A 21,211-nucleotide genomic window follows, 5' to 3' on the forward strand; every position below is an offset into this window, starting at 1 on the left:
CAATGTCATGGGCTAAGGATCAAGCCTTCAACACTGAGCCTTCAGGGGGACATTCAAGATCCAAACTGTAACAAACTTCAAAGCAGCCTGTGTAGGGATTTCAGTGTAATGTGCATAGATTCTGGGACCTTGAGCAGCCTAAGAGCTTTTCTTAATGGTGGCCTTCTTTGCTTTTTCCTTTGCAGATGATCATTCTCGAGTGAGGCTTCAGACAATAGAAGGAGACACCAACTCAGACTACATCAATGGAAATTATATTGATGTATGTATTTTGAAGCTGTCAATATACCTAACTTTCTGACTAATGCTACATTTATGTGTCAACTATACAATTCAAATACATGTCCATTTCAATCCAAACATTAGTATTGCACAACATCCCACCATCTGAGAGGCTTGTACAATGATGATATAGCTGTCTCTTTTTTCTTCACTCAGCCTATTTGTGGATGAATTTCTCTACAACCTTTCTTTGCTGTACTATGCTTACATGGACTATGAACATGTTATTTCTTTTTTGTCAACAACTTGTAATTATTCGGCACCTTTAAAAAATCTGCTTGCATATTAATGGGACAAAACTCTCTTAATTCCTAATGTGGTGATTTTCAATCTCTTGTCATCATTGCACTTTTAAGTTGCCTTCAAAGTAGTAGGCAGCTGTTTGCCAGGACTTTCAACGCAAGCAAGACATGTCATTAAATATGCAGGCTGTTTAATTATTGAAGTTGCTTCTTTGTTCATTCTGCATCATGTCAACTTAATGTTTTACATGAGAAGAAATTCTTTAGGAGACAGCAGGCTTTTAGTTGAAAGAATGAATGAAATCAAAAGGAGACTGAAAAATCAAGGGAAAACTGTGGCTCCCTCCATGGCCCTTGTCTATATTAAACAGATTTCAGCTTCTTCATGATTCCCAAGACATATTATGAGCTTGGTCTATACACCAGGCACCAGGCATTAAGTCCATCAGCACCTGCCAGAACATGTCTTACTCATACACAATTCAAGCATCTCTAACCCCAAAATCCAAAATGCTCCAAGATCAGAACTTTTTGATATCACAGAACTGATATGATACCACTATAGTATGACATTCCACATCTAACTTGAATGACAAATTGCAGTCAAATCCTAAGCATACCACACACAGTTTATTTAATGTCGACTCTTCCAACCCCTTCAGCTGTGATACACCAACTTCATTTCATGCACAAAAGGATTTAAAATACTGTATGTAATTTCCTTTAGCCTATGTGCGTACAAAATGTAAATGAATATCATGGTTAGAATTGGGTCCCATTCCCAAGTTATCATGTCATTGCATATGTGTTATTCTACAGTCTGGTCCCAAGAATTTCAGATTGTTTTGTTTTCTTGGTTACATTTTCGCAGATGCTACAAAAGCAACTGGCATCATAGTCTCTAGGAAAAGTTATCTACACGTGATCATAAAATGTTACTGTTAGTGCTAATTGGGAAACCTTGACATTTATATAGATTTGTGGGTTGAGTTTAGAGATAATGATTGAATAGTTTATATCCCAATTCACCAACAACAAAATCCTGTACCATTTTGATGAAGGCCAAAATCATAAAAATCTCCATTTCAGAGTTTCTTCAGAAGTGCATTGCACAGTTCCTTCCTTCATGCATGGATGGATGGGTGTACACAGACGTGTCTCAGACACTATCACCACAGCCTCACACTGTCAAACCTGCACTGCAAGTCTCCTTCAACTCCCTTGTGTCCAGGTGGATTGTGGCACACCTTTCTCTGGGAGGTGCCGTTGGAGACTCCCCATTCTTATTTCATCTTGGGAGCCTGAGTCGTTAAGCACATAGACAGTGTTCTGCTCATCTTTGTATTGCAAACACCTGGCAGATGCCCAAAATAGTGAAGAGTTTAGTGTTTGATTAATTGCCAGCTAAAGGAATGAATGCGATCAAAGGGGATATCAAAGAGGAGTCCATTAGAGCTAAGCCTTCCATGGTGGGTAGAGAATCAGAGGCGAGAATACATTCCAACTCTAGGATGATGTGGGCAAAGCTCTAAAGTAATGGATATATCAGATGGATAGGTCCTAGTGTTGTTTTAACCAACAAAGGAATCAATACCCAAACCTCCTTTATCTACTTAGCCAAAAAGATCTTACTGAGTAACTATTACATTTCAAGTACAGTCTGGATACCAAGTTTATAACTGTGAATAGATTCTCATTAAAAGCAAAACTCCCCAAAATGCAGAAACTCTTAACCTGATAGACTAGATGTTCTAATTGGGAGCAATAGACAATAACTAAAACAATTCTACATGGTAGGTCAGAAGGTACAATGGCAAATACTAAAGCCATAGGAATGTGAAGTTTGGAGGTGATCAACAACTTTGAATACAATAACTGAAGTCCACCGCTTCTATTAGGAAGATGACATTGAAGCAAAGATAAGTAGGGCCATGTACCCATCAGGGAGAAGCAGCTTGATGAAAGGCCTTGCTTGCTACAGAGCTGGCCTGATGGATTAAAAGAAAGGCAAGTGTTGGTGCCTGTTATGGGAAGAGAAGGGAATACAGTGACATGAACCTATACCTTTCAGTGTGTGAAATGGAAGTCACTGGATTTGAGCAGAGGTCTGGATGCTCAGAGGAGAATGAACTGGGTGGACAGGAGCAGAAACAAGCAGAACTGCTGGATGGCCATGGATGTAACCTGAGCGAAAGGGTGGTGGGTTGGCCCAGCTGAAAAAGGGTGGGGGGGAGGATATGTGGTGGAATTCCACAGCTACTTTGAGGGCTGAGTTGATGGGATTTGCTGTTGTGAGAGGAACAGAGGGATCAAGGATTCCTTGAGGAGATGGGATTGCCATTGTTTAATAGACTGTGGGCATGTTTGGGTATTACTTAAGAAGGAAATGAAAAGTTCAGTTTTATATATATTGAGCTATAAATATTTATTAGCTGCCAAGCAGAGGTTTTGGGAAGGTACTTGACACACACCAGGATTCAAGGAAAAGGACTAACTGGAAATAAGAATATAGAACTCATAAGATTACATGTGGTATTGAAGGCCATGGGACTGAATCAGATGACCAAGAAAGTGAGTGCAGACTAAAAAAAAAAAAGCCAAAGGATTGAGCATTCCAAGAGCAAGGGGAAGAATCAGACAAGAAAAAAGGAGCACAGAGACTCATTTCCTGGAACCAAGTAAACAAAGAATTTTATCAGCATTGGTGGTTTTTATGCAGTTGGCAGGTCACTAGATGAGGACTGAGAAATAACCCTGGTGTTTAGTTACACAGGCCATTTATCAACTGGGTATGACTTCTGTTTTATCAAGGGCATCTCCCCTATTTCTTTGATTCCTTATTAAAGAAGCACTTGTTAAGCACTTATTAAGCACTGGAAGGACATGTAGAGCAAATAAGTCCAAGTTACTGCCCTGGTAGAAGTTACCAGCCAAGTAGGAAATGAGTGACTAGGTAAAGAAATCACAATATATTTATATATGTATGTATATATTATATATGTATATATCCATATATATACACACATATATTGTGACTAATACACACACATACACATACACACACACACACACACACACACACACACACACACACACACACACACACACACACACACACACACACACACACATACACACGGCCAGTTGTATATCCTAGCTACTCAGGAATCTGAGATCTGAGGATCACAGTATGAAACCAGCTGGGTCAGGAAATCCCATGATACTCTTATCTCCAATTAAATACCAAAATAGCCAGAAATAAAGCCTCAAGTGCTAGAGACAAACCTTGAGCAATAAAGCCCTGGGACAGTACCTAGCCCCTAAGATCAAGTCCCAGGATTGGCAAAAAAAAAAAAAACAAAAAACAAAAAAACACACATTTGCCTTTGTTGCTCATTGATGTTGATTTTTAAGAGTAGAAATAATTTTTGTGATACTTATTTATTTTATTAATATGTTTTTATTGTGAAAATACCATACAGAGGGGTTACAGTTACATGAGCAAGGTAATGAGTACATTTCTTATCAAGCATTGTTGTCTTCTCCTTTGTTTCCCCTTACCATCTCTGCCCTCCCACCTCCCCCCAACAGCCCCCCCCACAAAGTTGTAAAGTTTGTTTTTTGACATAGCATCTTGTACATTCCATTGTTGCAATGGGTCCACCTGTATTCCCATTTAAAAAATTTGTTTTTTCCCTCCCCAAATTATACCAATATCAAATACAGTGAAAACAGGGGTTTTGTTGCTTTGTATGTCCCTCCCCCATGGTATAGCCCTTGTTTTCACTGTAAGAGTAGAAATAATTAATGTAACAAATTAACGTTGTCTAAGAGATTTGTATTATTTCTCCAAGTTTCTTTTTTCCTGTTTTCTGCTTTCCAACTAGCTGTGGGTACAATATTTGAGGTAAACTCAGGAAATAGAAATGAAAAGTATTAAGGCCCATCATGATACAAGGTGCTACTGGTGTAATTTTCTCAGCGTTGGCTTTATCTTTCCCAGATACTTACCCTACAATGTCTTTGCTGCCTGCTTTCTTCCATTCCAATTTTCTTCTTTCTCATTTCCAGTAGGAGCATGATAAAAGGAAAAAGATCTAGCAGAATTTGTGCTTCTTTACTGGTCCTAGCAATGGCATGATCATGGTCTTAGCAGTGCTTAAGAATGGTTCTGAGTATTACTATTGATGTAGCTGTCCATGCTGATACAACAGGATACGTTAAGCCCTTGGCACCTTGCCAATAACATCCTAAATACAAATGAAATTCTATTACACATTCTCAGGCAGTTTGCACCTTAATAAGAGTTGTGGTTATGTTATTTCAGAGGATCCATAAGTTGTTAGTGTTTATTACTCATCCATCATCACCTAGCCAGTGTATAATTAAGTACTCATGCCACCCATGCAGCATCGAAGAGGTTACATTTGATATACCTCTGCTGATTAAGAAAAATTCAGTGGTCCTGGGTCTGTAATTTAACTTTTATGTCATGCTGGTGTTTGTAAGCAGGGTCATTTTCAGACACTTACCATGTGACTTCTATGCTACTTATTGATTTTAAGTTTATAAGATATTTTTTCTCATTTATTTTTAGGGCTATCATCGACCCAATCATTATATTGCCACCCAAGGTAAGGTTACTTTTGCTTTGATGTCTTTCTTTGATTGCTCACTTGCCAGTCTCTATTATTTCTTTCCTGTTCCTCTCTTGAAGATATCACATATTCAGTGTATTGTAGTTCTGTCATCAATATGTATGCCTTATTCTCACATCAGAAGTTGGGGGAGTATAGTCATTTATTTAGAACTTTATGTTAGGATCATTAGAAGAAATGTGTTCGATTCTACCTTAGGAATTCTACCTTAGGAATCAGTCCTACATATGTTTATATTTTTTATTGTAAAGATACTGTACAGAGGCATTATAGTTACATGAGTAAAGTAATGAGTACATTTCCTCTTGAGCATTGTTACCCCCTCCTTTGTTTTTCCCCAGCCATCCCTTCCCTCCCTACCTCCCCAACTTTTCCCTCCCCCAAAGTTGTAAAATACATTTTTAACATAGTGTCTTGTACATCTCATTGTTACAATGGGTCAACCTATATCCTTGTTTCAGCATTTTGTTATTTCCCTTCCCCTCCCAAAATTAGAAAAAATGTATATAGAAGATGCAGGGTACCGGAATCAAATACAGTAAAAACAGGGGTATACCGTGGGGGAAGAACATATGAAAGAAACAAAAGAAATCACATAATACATTAAAAAATAACTTTGTGATATCTACTCTGCACTGTGCTAGTTGGAGCAGGAAGGCAAGCTGAACCCAGTGGTGGTGTGTAGAGGGAAGATGTGAAATGACCTGGTTTACTTGGGTAGGTGCAACCCTAGGTAACTTCTGTGAGAGGTACCAGAAGAGTGGTGGGAAATTATGGGATAGAAAAAGGTGGCTTTCTGGTGAGATGGTTAAAAAACAGCTTTGTGGCTGAGCTCGGATTGGGAGAAGGGCTTGTAAATGAACAGACATTAAGAGCAAAGATCTGTAAACAGGAAAGTAGTACTGCCAGGTTGAAATAGTGAGTAAGTCCTTTTGTTTATAGGAAACCAAAGGAAAGGTAGAGAAAATGTCAAGGAAGCTCATGATAATAGTTTTGATAATGATATTCTCTTCCTACCATGAGGCTAGTTAGTCATCTATGAGGTCTGAGGATCATAGGATATGTTAGTGAGTCATGAAATAAGCTAAAAAACATGGTAAGAAGCAGAGAAGACCCAAGTAAGGTTGAATAGCATGCATTTTTGCCACATTATTATTTCAGCATTGTTTCCAGTGATTTCTTTTGTGTTCATAAGCTTTTCAGTACTATAACAAAACACCTGACATAATCATCTAGAAAGAGGACAAGCTCATGTTGGCTCACAGATTCAGGGGTTTCAGTCCGTGACCAGTCAGCACATTGCTTTGGGCCTGTGGCAGCAGAGTACATCATGGCAGGTACACCATGTGGTAAAGGAAGCTGCTGATCTATTGGCAGGGAAGCAAAAAAAGACAGAGATGGGTCTGGGACCTGAATATCCCTTTCAAGAGTACTTTCCTGATGACATAAGTGTTAGATTTTAATTAGTTTACAGAGAAGTAACTACCACCCGGTCTTCAGGCAGAAAGAGAAATTCATTCTCAATAGCCAGCCCCCAGCACAGGTTGGAGACAAGTGGAGAAGGGAAGGCAGAACTGGGGAAGGTGTGGCTGGGTAGGGAGAAGGCTTGGCCAGGCTGCATGTGGATGTGACCTCAGAGCCTGGGAACTGCTCATGGTCTGAGGGAGACATGACCCAGGCGGTCCAGGATGTGACCTCAGAGAAAGGGAAGGTAACTGCTTCCAGGTGTGCAGTCACACCTAGGAAACGCAGGTGCTGCGCTGAAACTTGCGGCATGGTAAATGGAAGGGGGGTGGGGTGGGTTACCTACATGCAAACTGGCACAGGGCCTGGTACAGGGACCTTCCCCAAGCAGACTGACACTAAGACCATTCCTAATGCCCCACCTTCTAAAGATTGCACTGTACTCAATACTGGCTAGCCGAGAATTAAAGCTTTATACCACATAGGCTTTGAGGGGACATTCAGGATCCAAACCATAGCAGTATAACATTTTAGAACAAGCAAGGAAGTCAGTGGGCCTTTCCTTTCTATGGACTCCACATCCACAGATTCAGCCACCCAGCAGTTAACAATGTTTGAAAAAAAAGTATCTGTATTGAGTATGCACAGAATTCTCCCTCTGTCATTCCCTAAACAATACATTATAAATCTAGTATATGTCTGAGTCAAGCAGAAAAGGTCAGATAAGGTGATGTTAGGGAAATGAACCCTAAGATATGTATTCAAATTTTTTTTTCTTTCATGTGATTGTTTCTAACACATTTATAAGATTATTTCTTTGTTGTTTTGTATGTCCCTCCCCCACAGTATAACCCCTGCTTTCACTGTATTTGATGCTGGTATAATTTGTGGAGGGGAAGGGGAAAAACAAATCATTTAAATAGGGATACAGGTGGACCCATTGCAACAATGAGATGTGCAAGTCGTTATGTCGAAAACGAACTTTACAACTTTGGTGGGGGGGGAGGATTGGGTGGTGGGTAGGGGGGGAGGATGGGAAGGGATGGGAAGGGGAAACAAAGGAGGAGGCTACAATGCTTGATCAGAAATGTACTCATTATCTTGCCCATGTAATTGTAACCCCTCTGTACAGTATTTTCACAATAAAAATAAATAAATAAATAAAATCCCCAACAACAAAAAAAACCAATACATTATAACAACAGTTAGATAGCATGTACATTCTATTAGGTATTATAAGTCATCTAGAGATGATTTAAAGTATATATGCAGGATGTATGTAGGTAATATACAAATACACCTTTATGTAAAAGGGACTTAAGCCATCTATAGATTTTTGTATCCTTCAGGGTCTGGCATCAATCCTTTGAGATAAAGTAATTGCTTGTATTTGAAATGTAATCAAACAAAGAAACATTGTAAACAAGGAACTGAATTTTAAACTATAATATTTATATAAATAGATGCATTTGACACTTCCCTGTAGTAGTTTTAGACAGCTAAATTTTGGGTGGAAAAGGGCTAGATGTGTCCTTGTCCTGCCTGATGCCCACACTGCATTGAGAACTTGGTGACACCAAGTGGATGGACAGTCCATGATTTCATGTCACCACCAGGGACTCTGTACCCAAATCAGGATGGACAACTAACTGCCTGACCTCCTCTGTGGCATGAAGTGAGTAATGGTCCCTTCTCAGGTTGCTTGGTGAGCCAAATGCATGCTCTACAGAGTGCCCTGTGTGAACCTGGCCAATAAAACCTTATGTAGGAGCTTCCAGAATCTTGCAAAAAACAAACACCTGTGAGCACTAGTGGGTCACACATAATCCTAGCTATACAGGGAGGCTGAGATATGAGGTTTGTGGTTCAAAGCTAGTTCAAGCAGAAAAGTTCGTAAGAATCTTACTTCCAATAACCACCAAAATCCCAGACGTGGAACTGTGGCTCAAGGGGTAGTGTTAGCCTTGAACACAAAAGCTCAGGGACAGTGCCCAGGCCCTGAGTCCAAGCAACAGGACTTGGACACACACATACACATACACACACACACACACACACACACACACACGCACACACACACACACGCACACGCACGCACACACACACACCCTACCAGCCACCTCATTCTGAGAAGCTAAGAAAAGAAGTGATGAGGGCTGACAGGTAGGTTCAAGTTTTAAATCTCACCTTGCGTGGATTTTTCTGTTTTGCAAAGAAATAGTGCTCTAAAGATATATTCCCTATCTGAACCTATAAAGCTACATGAATAGTCTAATTGGCAGACAACCAATTTTATTCCCAAGAGATAGTAATGCTTACATTTTTCACCAAGTTCCTTCATTATTCAGAACATATTATGAATTTATGTATTAAGTTTCTCTACCCCCACAACTACCTCAGATTTGTTGCTTTTTCTACTAGTGCCTGATTTTGACCTTTGATGATAATATTTCTGCTAATTAAGGGATTCTATTCAAGCCAGAGCAATTTTTTTCTCCCCTTTATCTACTGTGTAATTGTTTCCTGTCTGGCAGCTAATATATTGATGGCCCAGTATTAACTTCATCACATTGGAATGACCAGACTTAACACAGCCGTAACATTCAAGATTTATAACTTGACAAATCAGAGGATCAAATTGGAGGAAGTCCCATCTGTTGCATGCTTAGAGCCTGGGTGGAGTTGAGATTTCAAAAGCAGGGCTCTCAGCAAGGAACAGGAGAGTATGCAGGAAGGCAGGAAGGCCAACCCTGAACTGATCAATCTCACCATCAAAATATACCCTGTGGAGTCAGCATAAGCTGCAAATTGGGTGAAGAACATTTAGCACTGGCCTTTCACAGTGATTGGAAAGGGTCCTGCCTGCCTCTTGCTGAACACCCAAGGAGGCCTGTAGAAATGTTCTTTTAATTGTTTAGCTTCATTTATAAAACTGACTTCAAGAGCTGGGTCTCACCTCAAGGTTTGTGTAGCTACTCAGAAGGCTAACATGTGAGGAGTGAGGCTTAAAACCAACCCAGGCAAGAAAGTCTATGAGACTCTTATCTCCAATTATCTACCCCCCAAAAAATCCTGAAGTGAAAAGTGGTAGAGTATCAGCCTTGAGCTGAAAAATCTAAGGGACAGCACCTTGGCCATGAATAATTCAAGCTCTAGCAGACACACACACACACACACACACCACACACACACACACACACTACACACACACACACACACACACACACACACACACACACACACACACACACACACACACACACACACACACACACACACACACACACACACTGACTTGGAGGGAATCCTGCTTTTAGATAGCTCAGAGAAAGACTGTGAAAGACAGGTAAAAATGAAAATGTTGCTGTCTGTGGAAGGTATAGCTTATGATCACAAAGTCTTTTGTTCTCTCATTTCTTTTCAGAGGCATTGATCATTTTATTAATTTTTGAGATATTTGCATTTAAATTGACAGGTAGGAATTGCACACAATTAGGGAGTATAGTATGACATTTTAAAGCACAGATACAGTGTGAATGATCGTGGCATTTGGCATGTCCAATACCCCAGACATGTGTCATTTCTTTGTGATAGAAACATTTTAAATCGGGCATACTGGTTATTTTAAAATACGCACTTGTTAGCCAGAACAACTAATGATTCACACTGTAATTCTAGCTATTCAGGAGGCCAAAGTGTGATTAGAAACCAGCCTGGGTAGGAAAGTCTGTAAGACTGCATTTCCAAAATAGCCAGCAAAAGCCAGGTTAGAGGTATGTCTCAAGTGGTGGAGCACCAGATAGTAACAAGAAAACCAAGCAAGCAGGTAGCACTAAGTTTAAGCCATGGTACAAAAAGTAGAAAAGTTCAGTAGTCAGCTACAGTCATTGTGCCATCCTATAAAACATAAATGAACCCTAAGATATGTATTCAAATGTTTTTTTTCTTTCATGCATTTGTTTCTAACGCATTTATAAGATTATTTCTTTGTTGCTTTGTATGTCCCTCTCCCACAGTCTAACCCCTGCTTTCACTGTATTTGATGTCGGTATAATTTGTGGAGGGGAAGGGGAAAAACAAGTCGTTTAAATAAAGATACAGGTGGACCCATTGCAACAATGAGAAGTACAAGTTGTCATGTCGAAAACGAACTTTACAACTTTGGTGGGGGGGAGGATTGGGTGGGGGACGGGGGAAGGCTGGGAAGGGATGGTAAGGGGAAACAAAGGAGGAGGCTACAATGCTTGATAAGAAATGTACTCATTATCTTGCCCATCTAATTGTAACCCCTCTGTACAGTATTTTCACAATAAAAAATAAATAAAAAAAATTTTAAAAAACCATTAAAAGTTACTCCCCAGAGCTGACGCTGTAGCTAAGTGATAGAATGTTTGCCTATGATGAACAAAGCACCAGGTTTGATACTCCAGTACAGGAAAGAGATATAGATGTATTCACCTATGCCTATAAATCTGTTCCTCACTCCAGGCAAGCCTTTTCCAGAGATACCTGGGTAGTGAAGGTCCTTCTTTACGAAGAAGCTCTTGCCTGACGATTTCTGCCTTACGTGACATTCTCATTCCTCTAAACCACATGTTTAACTGATAAAGAGGAATCTACAATTCCTGCCCCTTCTTTTTGAGTTATGCTGTGCTCACTACAGCACAGCATAAAAATATATTCTCTATGCTACTGTCATATCAGAAGTACCTCTTCATGAAAATTACCTTGAATGTCATAACTTGAACTGTAGACTGTAAGACCCACACCTTTTACTCTTCCGAGTACAGGTGCCTGATGCCCACTTTATTATTGCCTTTTGTCTGATAGATTGGCCATTAGATCAGGTTGTGATCTTGTTGTATGAAGTGTTTTTGGTTTCCCTCAGTGCTCACCCTTTGGGATCCTGGGATTTGGGTGATCAGATGAGCATAAGAGTAAATTGTAAAGAGACTCTGCTGTGTTCTCTGAGGGATTTCCCTGATCTGAGTGTACTGGCCTGACAGTTCCTCACCTTTGGGAAACACAGCACTTCTTTCAATAATTCATGGAATCTAGAGAACCTCTCCTCCAGAGAGAAAATGTCTTTTATGTGCACATACATGCAGCAGCTTAGCCAATTTGAGATAGTTTGTGGACACACTCCCAATCACACTCATGAATTCTCTGGCTCCAGAGAAGTCAGGTTAAGATCATTACTTCAGTCAGAAAATTAAAGCTACTTGGAAGTAAAATGGCTTTAAGCATAGACTTGATTAATCTACCTTAAAAGTATTTCTTTTTCTTAATTTAATTGTATTGTTAAGGTGATGTACAGAGGGGTTACAGTTACATACATAAGGTAATGAGTACATTTCTTGTCGAACACTGTTACCCACTCCCTCATTTATCTCCCATTTTTCCTCCAGTTACCCCCCCCCCAATTTTAAAGATCATTTCCAACATACTGTCTTGTGAGTATCACTGCTGCATTGGTTCACCCTTTGTCCTTTGTCTCACCATTTTGTCATTCCTCTTCCCTTCCCCAAAATCATATAGACATAGATACAGGACATTTCTTGGGGGTTAAAAAGGCATGGAAAGCCAGGTACCTGTGGCTCAGGCCTATAATCTTAGCTACTCAGAAGGTTGAGATCTGAAAATCATGATTTGAAGCCATCCTAGGCAGAAAAGTCCATGAGACTGTTATTTCCAATTAACCACCAAAAGGCCAGAAGTGGAGCTATGGCTCACATGGTAAAGCACTAAGCCTTGAATGAAAAAGCTGTGGGACAGTGCCCAGGCCCTCAGTTCAGGTCCAGGACCAACACACACACACACACACACACACACACACACACACACACACACACACACACACACACACACACACACACACACACACACACACACACACACACACACACACACACACACACACACACACACACACACACACACACACACACGATTTTTTATGACTTTGAAAAGAGTATCGAAGACATTACTGATTTAGAGAAAGTATCATTTGCATCTTTATTAGCTAATTTTTTATTGAACACCCTTGAAGTAGTATTCTAATCTTTAATATTTTGAACCAATGTCAGTTAAGAGCTAGATTTTTTTCTATTTGTATGTTTTTGATGAGGGTAGGAGTAGAAATTCATCCCAAAAGTTTGTATCTTTCATCTACCCAATGATAGCATTTATATTAGAAAACTCTCTCAATAACAATCAAGTAAAAGAACAGGTTGTAGACCAGGTTTATTTCTTTAAAAACAGAATATACTAGAAATTGCATGTCTACTACTGCAGGAAGCCTTGGGCTCTTAAGTCTTGTGTTGCCTCAGAGAAGTTATTTTAACCTCCTAAAAGTATGTAGGGTAGACCCCTGGTGTTTGGTAAATAATACTGAGAACCAGGATTCAGCTTCCTATTTGCCTGTATTCTTGGTTAGACGCTTTGCAGCTTGCTGCATCATGAATATGGGGAGAAGGTGTCATTATTGTCCTTATATTATAGATGAGGAAACTAAGGCAAAGAGTCTCAAAATAGGTGGCTGAGTTTTATTCTAGCACAGGCCATTGCACTGCAGCATCCTGATCATTACCTTACTATACTGCCTCCTAGCTTCTACTGTGGGCATTGCATCAATTCATAGTCGTAAATGCATGCAGCAATGTAAAGGGGAAAAAATGTCATCTCTGTGTGAGCTATTCGATTACTTGGAGCAGACGGCCTGGCTTCATGATCAGAGAAGTTACCCCTGGAGCTCTGTTGTCTGGGCTCAAACCCTAGATCCCCTATGCCTTACCTCCCTGGCCCTGTAAAATTGCACAGTATCTTTGTGCATAAGTAAAGATAGTACCAGTAATCTTGTAGGTTTGTCATACAGGTGAACAAATGTTTCTTGAGAACTTGGGACAGTATCTAGTATCTATAAAAATACTTGTAAAATATCATTCTCTTTCACTTACTTTTAAAATGTACTGACAATACATAGAGGAGGTATTATAGTTACTGATGATCACATTTCAAAGAATAGGTTATCTGTATATATTCTTTCTTCTGACATGAACCTTGATTTCTCTTATATGAATAAATCTGACCTATAAGTTTTTAAGAAGCATTGAAACACTCCATAGACACTAGCCTGTGGATGTACTTGGTTATCCACATGGACCTCACCATCTACTTCTTGTGGCCAGAAACTCTGGGACTGTATATCCTATGTGATATTGTTAAGTCGCACTGGCAGAAACCAGAGGAATGGATTTAGAAATCCAGATGCCAGGTGTACAACTGACAGGTTCAGCCTGACAGGCTTACTGTGTCCCATAATCAAAGAGGCCTCCACTAGGTTTCATGACCAGGGCATTAGAAGAAAGAATGCCAGCATTCATTCACTGTGAGCAAGTAGGTACCAACCACAAGATACATGGACAACATGAGACAGATACTCAATAGGAATGTAAGTATGAGTGACAGCATGAATGAGTAAATGAAATAACTGGAGTTGCCAGGTGCCAATCAGATAGGAGAATGTTCCAGCCAGGCAGAAAAGGTTATATCGTGCTAGCCAGACAAAGCATCACTGTCCAGGAAGTATTTTGTTATCATTATCTCCAAGTCGATGGCTAGCCAGAACTGGCTAGCTAGTTCTATTCCAGATATACTCCTTCTTGAGCTCTGTCAGTAATTCAAGGCACCCATCTTTTTAAACTGAAATAACCCATCTTATTAAACTAATTTTTACATAGCTCTTCACTGCCCCTGATTGTACAACCTCACCCCCATATACCTTTGTGAAATCTCCATCTCCTTTGTCCATCATTTGTAAAAGAGAAATATAAAAATGTTTCATCCAAAGCCTTGTGTTTCCTGTGAAAATAATAACAATGTAGGATAGAGGTTTATGGTGGAAATGTTTACCAAGCCCCCATCACTGCCTAACAGTGGAAAAACGACAGTGGTCCCTTCATCGAGTTTGTAACAAACCTGTTTCCTTCTGCATTTGGATTTTATGTGGTGTGCGCAATTTTAATAAAGATCTTCAGCAAGATGAGTGGGGCTTATGTTTTCCCAGATTAAAATTCCCCTCCAGGCCTCTGAGCAGTAAATAATAGGTTTTGAATAGTTCACTTAACTTTCCCAGGCAAGCCATTCTTGAAGCAGAGAGTTCTTAGGGCTATGAAGGTCTGCGCGCTCTGAGGTGAACAAGCTTTGTCACCTGCATGCCAGCCTCCAGATGGAAATGAGCACTCAAAATTATTTCTCAGTAGAATTGAAAGAACTTTTATTTCTTTTTTTAGTCAAAAGCTGAGTCCTCAGTAAACAGCTTTTGTTTTTATTCCTGCAAGCACCAGTGTGGCTTGCAACTCAAGTATAAATTCTGTGGGAGCCGATATTGTTTTTCCTGGCTAAGTTGATTCTACATTATCAGGGGGTTATAGGTTATGTTTTAGATTCATTTGTTATGTCCTAGTTGAGATTAGGTTAAAGGTATTATCTAGTGAAATGGAATATTCCAATGTTGAAGAGAAAGGATTTGAAAGAATTATTTATTCTCAGGCAATGACAACCTCATGAAGCTAAAAGCTCCATTTACCCAAGACAACATTTGTGCAAGGCCTACCTTTTTATTTTATCACCCACCAGTGATATTCCTAAGAGAACAAACAATTCCAAAGAACAACATATCCAGAAGCTTCCTTTTTGTGTGTGTTTGGGGGGGAGGGATATGCTGGTTCTGAGGCTTCACCTCAGGGTCTGAGCAGTGGCCCTTGGTTTTTGTTTTGTTTTGATTTGTTTTTGCTCAAGGCCAACACTTTACTACTTAAACCATACCTCTACTTCCAGCTTTTTGCTGGTTAATTGGAGAAATGAGTCTCTCAGATTTGTTTTCCTGGGCTGGCTTTGAACTCCAAATCTACTTAGCTTTCTGAGTAGCTAGGATTACAGGTATAAGCCACTGGCCTAAGAGAAACTTACTTTCAACAATAGTTCATCATCATATTGATTTCTAAAAACTCTTGAAGTAATGAGCCAAATGGTTACTTTCATGGGCATGTTTTGGCCCTGTGTTTCTGATGAACTTGCTCTTTAGTAGTTCATTTAAGTTACCAAGAACATAGAAAGAAGAATAGGTTGCAAATTAAAGGTGATGTCAAAAATAGACCATAGTAACTCACATCTGTCTATGTGCTTATGGATACCAGCAGATACATGTTCCTCAAATAACAGAATCTAAAGCCACACAGAAAATTCTGATAAATGGTGTCCTGTTGTTAAGCAGGTGGTTAAAAAACAAATGGATTTTATTCGCTCTCTTTTTTTTATAATTTTTATCATTTTTTAGTTTATTTTGGTATATTTATGGGTAACCAAGTATGTTTCAATGCATCATTATGGAATGATCAAATATAAGTAATTAGCATTTCTAACAGCTCAGGTTTTTTATTCTTTTATGCAGTGAGAACATTTAAAATCCTTTTAGCTATTTCAAATATACAATACACATCTATTACAACATGATTCACAATAGCAGAGAGTTGGAAACAACCTAAGTGTTCCTCCATGAACAAATGGATTCTTTTAAGTGTGTTCTTATATACGATGAATACTATTAAGCCTTTAAAAAATTCTTATCATTACTGCCAACATAGAAAAACTTAGAGTACATTATGCTAAAGTGAAATAAGCCAGACACTGAAAGACAAATGCCACTTGATATCACTTACCTGTGAAATCTAAGAGTCAAACAAATGTTTTTTTTAAGTCTAAGAAAAACTCAGATGTGGGATACATTTGAACATAAAATTATAGACTCTTAGAGCTGATAGAAACTTTAAAAGTCCTACTTCTCTCTTTTATTATTCAAGTCATTGCCACTTAAAGCAGAAATTGATTTAATTCATCCAGTACAGAAATGAATCCTCTATGCAAAAGTATCTTCAAACTCTATGGACAAACATTCATAATTTAAAAGAGCATATGCAATATTTATCTAGGGGGAAAACCAATATGATAAGACAGACTTATTCTCCTTAAGGGACCTTTTTGTTCAAAAGGGAAAAAATGTGCGCATATTCTCTCTCTCTCTCTCTCTCTCTCTCTCTCTCTCTCTCTCTCTCTCTCTCTCTCTGCCACACACATACACACACACACACACACGCACACACACACACACACGCACACACACACACACCTACCTTTTTTTCCCCAGGTTCAGCCCTTTGAAAACATAGAACTCTAAATTCCCACATCTCTTTCACGATATAAGGCTCCCAGGACTCAAGCACCATGTTACAAAGCAAAGTCATTTTTTAGACTGGTTCATCTAAAACTGAACAACTATTGCTGCCACCTTGTGTGGCAGGCTCAATACTATGTCAGCTATACACCTTAGAATTTTAGTGCAGACATAATCTGTAAATGACAACTTCTATTACTAGTTTGTAATTGTAATACAAGAGCAGGCTTGGTATATGGGCACTCTCTCTTTCTCTGTCTCTCTCTCTGTCTCTCTGTCTCTCTCTCTCTCTCACACACACACACAAACACACACACACACAGATACATGTAGGTGTTACACCAGTACTGGGGCTTGAACTCAAGGCTTCATGCCCTTCCTTGCCTAGCTTTTTCACTCAAGGCTGGTGTTCTACCACCTGAACCACACCTCCACTTCTGGCTTTTTGCTGGTTAACTAGAGATAAGGGTCTCTAGGATTTGTCTGCCCAGGCTAACTTCAAACCATGATCCTCAGATCTCAGCTTCTTTAGTAGCTAGGATTATAAACATGAACAACCATTACCTGGCTTCAGACTCCAGACTTACTTAAACATTTCTATTCCCTGTTTGGCATATGGAAAAATGCTATACAAAGGAGTCCTTAAACCACTGTCCCTAACTCTGGTCCCAAGTTCCTATTCTATTCTGTTCAGTTTCAGACAAGTTTACCAAGGCAAGAAACAGTTTAGGAAGTTTAGTTCATTGCAAGTCACTTCCTTTTCTTGCCTTTTTAAAAAAAAATTTTATTGTGAAATACTGTACAGAGGGGCTACAATTACATGGGCAAGATAATGAGTACATTTCTTATCAAGCATTGTAGCCTCCTCCTTTGTTTCCCCTTCACATCCCTTCCCATCCTTCCCCTCCACCCCCCCCACTCAATCTTCCCCCCCCCCCCCACCAAAGTTGTAAAGTTCGTTTTCGACCTAACGACTTGTACTTATTGTTGCAACGGGTCCACCTGTATCCCTGATTCTCTGCCTCACATAGCCATTGAACATTTAAGATTGCCTGCACCAAGCTATGTCTAGGGAGCCAATTTATCTCTGTTTTATTCATTTATTAGATTTATTCTCTTTTTTTTCTTAAATAAAAGAGGATCCCACTTATGTACTGAGAAAAGCTTAATTAAAGAAGATAGAGAGTAATGAAAGCTTTTATTTCCTTGACAGTAACCCCTGAAGCATATGAATATAGGTTTTCCCCTTCACTGTGATTCTCCTTGACAGAAGGCAGTGAGTCCTTTGGGTTGCCAAAGCCCTTCATTCTGAAAGCTGCCTTCTCTTTTTTTCCTCCTTGGTTGCTTACTCTATGTCCCCTCCTTGCTGCAAGTACCCAAACTCAGCTTCTGAGACTTCTCATTGGAGACCAACACTAGTGAATGCTACGGGCTGCAGCCAGCAAGCGGCTCTTGTGGACAACTGTCATGCTCCCTGCTTTTGAGGCTCAAATGCGTTCTCTTGCACCTCCTCTCAACTCCCTCTGCACACTGCTTGTTCCAGAGATCAGGGATCAAAGATTCCTGCAGAAGTCATGACTCCAACTCTACATGGTAGAGCAGATTGTTAACATGCATGACCCGCCAATCTTTTCATTCTTTCTTGTAGTACAGTGGCTCATCAGAGACCTAATCTTTAATCATGCAAGTCTCTGATGTCTGCCTTTATCAACCTGCTCTCCTTGTGAAGAACAGTAGAAGCCTCACATGCCCAATTACAGATGTACCATGCTGGGCTGAAAACATTGTGAAACTGCCAAATGGGCATGCTTCTAGACCAGAGCTGAATGTAACCCCAAAAGAATGAGATGCAAATAAATAATTGTTTGTTTAGATAGATGGGGTTTCCAGAAATGCTTTTCAACATTCCGGTTCCAAGTACATGTTATACAGGGAGTATCCCGTCTTGATTTCATGCAAAAAATATTTCTTGGCTTCTTTGTAGCATGCTAACAATCAGACCTTTGACTCTCAACCTAAAATTCCTTCTTTATGCAAATATATTTATGTTAATAGCTGGGCCAGGACTCACTGAAGGAAAGTGCTTAGAGTATAGATTCTAGATTTAGATTTCCCAGGCTCAGAAACCAACTTTTCAAACAACTTGACCATTGATATGAGCCAAGACTTTTATCATTATCCTTATGATCCTACCTATTCTGAAGACTCATCTCTTAGTACCAGAGGTAGCTCAGGCTTCAACCCTTCCACTGTGTGTTAATACTTCTTCTAGAAGCATGATTAAAGGTAACCACTTAGGTTTGTCACCAATATCCTACTGTCATCACTGTGAATTTTTTTGCTGGTCCTGGGGCTTGAACTCAGGGCCTACAAGTGGTCCCAGAGCTTTCAGTCTCAGTGCCAATACCCTACCACTTGAGCCACAGCTCTGCTTAAGCTACAACTATACTTTGGGCCTTTTGGTGGTTAATTGAAGGTGACTCCACATGTACTTTTCTGTTTTAACTGGCTTTGAACTATGATCCTCATATCTCAGCCTCCTAAATAGCTACAATTACAGTTCGGAGCCACCCATGCCCAACCACTATTGTGAACTTTTAAACAAAACACATCTTGGGATTAGAAAGACAATAAACTATATCATGTGCTGTGAGAGGCATGTTTTCCCACAGTTCTTGATGTCATGCAGAAATGGATGTGCTGTAAGAGCAATAAAGGACTACAGCCCCTGCCTTGGTGTCGAAAGGTTTCCCTGAAGTACATTTAAAGTCGGACTACATGTGAATTAAAACAGCTTAATCCCAAGCACCAAAACAGTTCCTTCCCAACAGGCTTCATTGAAAGCAGTTTCTGAAATAAGGATGAATCAGGGATGTTATAGAGAAATGCTTTGGAAAGCTAAGAAGCCACTGGAGAACAGAATAAGGCAGAGACATGATGTTCTAGGGAAAAGGATAATGATACAGAGAAACAGATGGGATAGTAAGAGGAAGCCACAAAGAACGGAATGCCCTTGGCTGCTTCTACTCTGAGCGTAGAGTAGATTTGAGTAGGGCATTCATTGTCTTCTGGTTGGCTTGAGGTTGACCAGATGGCTGAAAATGGACAATCTTGCTATACTAAGAAAGTGAGAAGGTAGGGGCTTTTCTGTGGCCACTTTTGAGTTCAATTTTATACAGAGAGGCATGTGCAGCTCAGATCTGCAGGTCAGCATAAGGAAAAAATTGTACAGCCAGGGATTGTTGTTTGATGTCCTTAAATTGTTTTGGTTTGTGGTTTAGTTTGCAGTGTGTGTGTTTGTGTGTGTGCATATGCACACGCACACACATGCCCATACTGGGGCCTAAGCACTGTCCCTAAGCTTTTCCACTCGAGTCTGGCATTTTATACCCTGAGCCACAGCTCCTCTTCTATATTTTTGGTGGCTAATTTGGAGATAATATTCTCATGGACTTTCTTTTTTCTTTGTATTTTCTTTTGATTTTATTGTTAAGATGTTTTACAGAGGGGTTACAGTTACATGAGTAAGGCAACTTGTCAATCATTGTTACCTCTTCCCTTCCTTGTTGTTGTCCCACTATCCCTTCCCTCCCCACCCCCCACACTCCTCTCCCCTCTCCACCCCCCTTGCCGCCCAAAGTTGTAAAGTTCTCTTCCAATATACTGTCCCGTGGGCATCTTCGTTGCAATGGGTCATCCTGTGTCCTTGTTTCAGTGTTTTTTAATTCCCCTTCCTCTATCCAGATTAGACATATCTAAATCAAGTAGAGTGACAACAGGGGATATGCTGTAGGAGAAAGAACATACAGAGGAAACACCAATAACAAAAATAATAAAATCACATGGTTCATTTACAACAGTAACAATAAAGATAGACCTCTTGTGTTCATTATCTTGGGGTTCATTTCACTTAGCATCAACTTTTACGGTCATTTGCACATGGTTTTTGAGCTTTTTAGCTCAGCTGATAAGATTATCCTATATGGATGTTTATTGCAAATAAGGGAAACCATGGGACCTAAAGTTTGAGGGAACTGGGTAACTTCACTTAATATGATTTTTTCCAAGTTTTTCCATTTCCTAACAAATTGGGCAGTGTTATTCTTTCTGATGAAAGCGGAGAATTCAATTGTATATATGTACCACATTTTCTTGAACCATTCATCTACTGAGGGGCATCTGGGTTGGTTCCATATCTTAGCTATGGTAAATAATGCTGCAATAAATATAATTGTGCTGGTAGCTTTAGTATGGTCTTGTTTGTGATCCTTGGGGTAAATGTCCAAAAGTGAGATTGTTGGGTCATAGGGGAGCTCTATGTGGAGTCTTTTGAG

General features: G+C 39.7%; 1 protein-coding gene across 13 annotated transcripts in view; it reads left to right on the top strand.

The window, feature by feature from the left end:
- The window catches only part of Ptprm (protein tyrosine phosphatase receptor type M), an 832,110-nt gene that overhangs the window by 728,095 nt on the left and 82,804 nt on the right, over positions 1-21,211 (top strand). For all 13 annotated transcript variants that reach the window (XM_070029553.1, XM_070029556.1, XM_070029555.1 and 10 more), the window contains 2 exons: positions 186-262; positions 5,122-5,158. In XM_070029553.1, the coding sequence (XP_069885654.1) occupies positions 186-262; positions 5,122-5,158 (114 nt within the window). The remainder of the gene's footprint in view (positions 1-185; positions 263-5,121; positions 5,159-21,211) is intronic.

The sequence above is a fragment of the Dipodomys merriami genome, unplaced genomic scaffold, assembly GCF_024711535.1.
Source record: "Dipodomys merriami isolate MVZ:Mamm:240054 unplaced genomic scaffold, mDipMer1.0.p SCAF_2, whole genome shotgun sequence".
Taxonomy (NCBI): Eukaryota; Metazoa; Chordata; class Mammalia; order Rodentia; family Heteromyidae; genus Dipodomys; species Dipodomys merriami.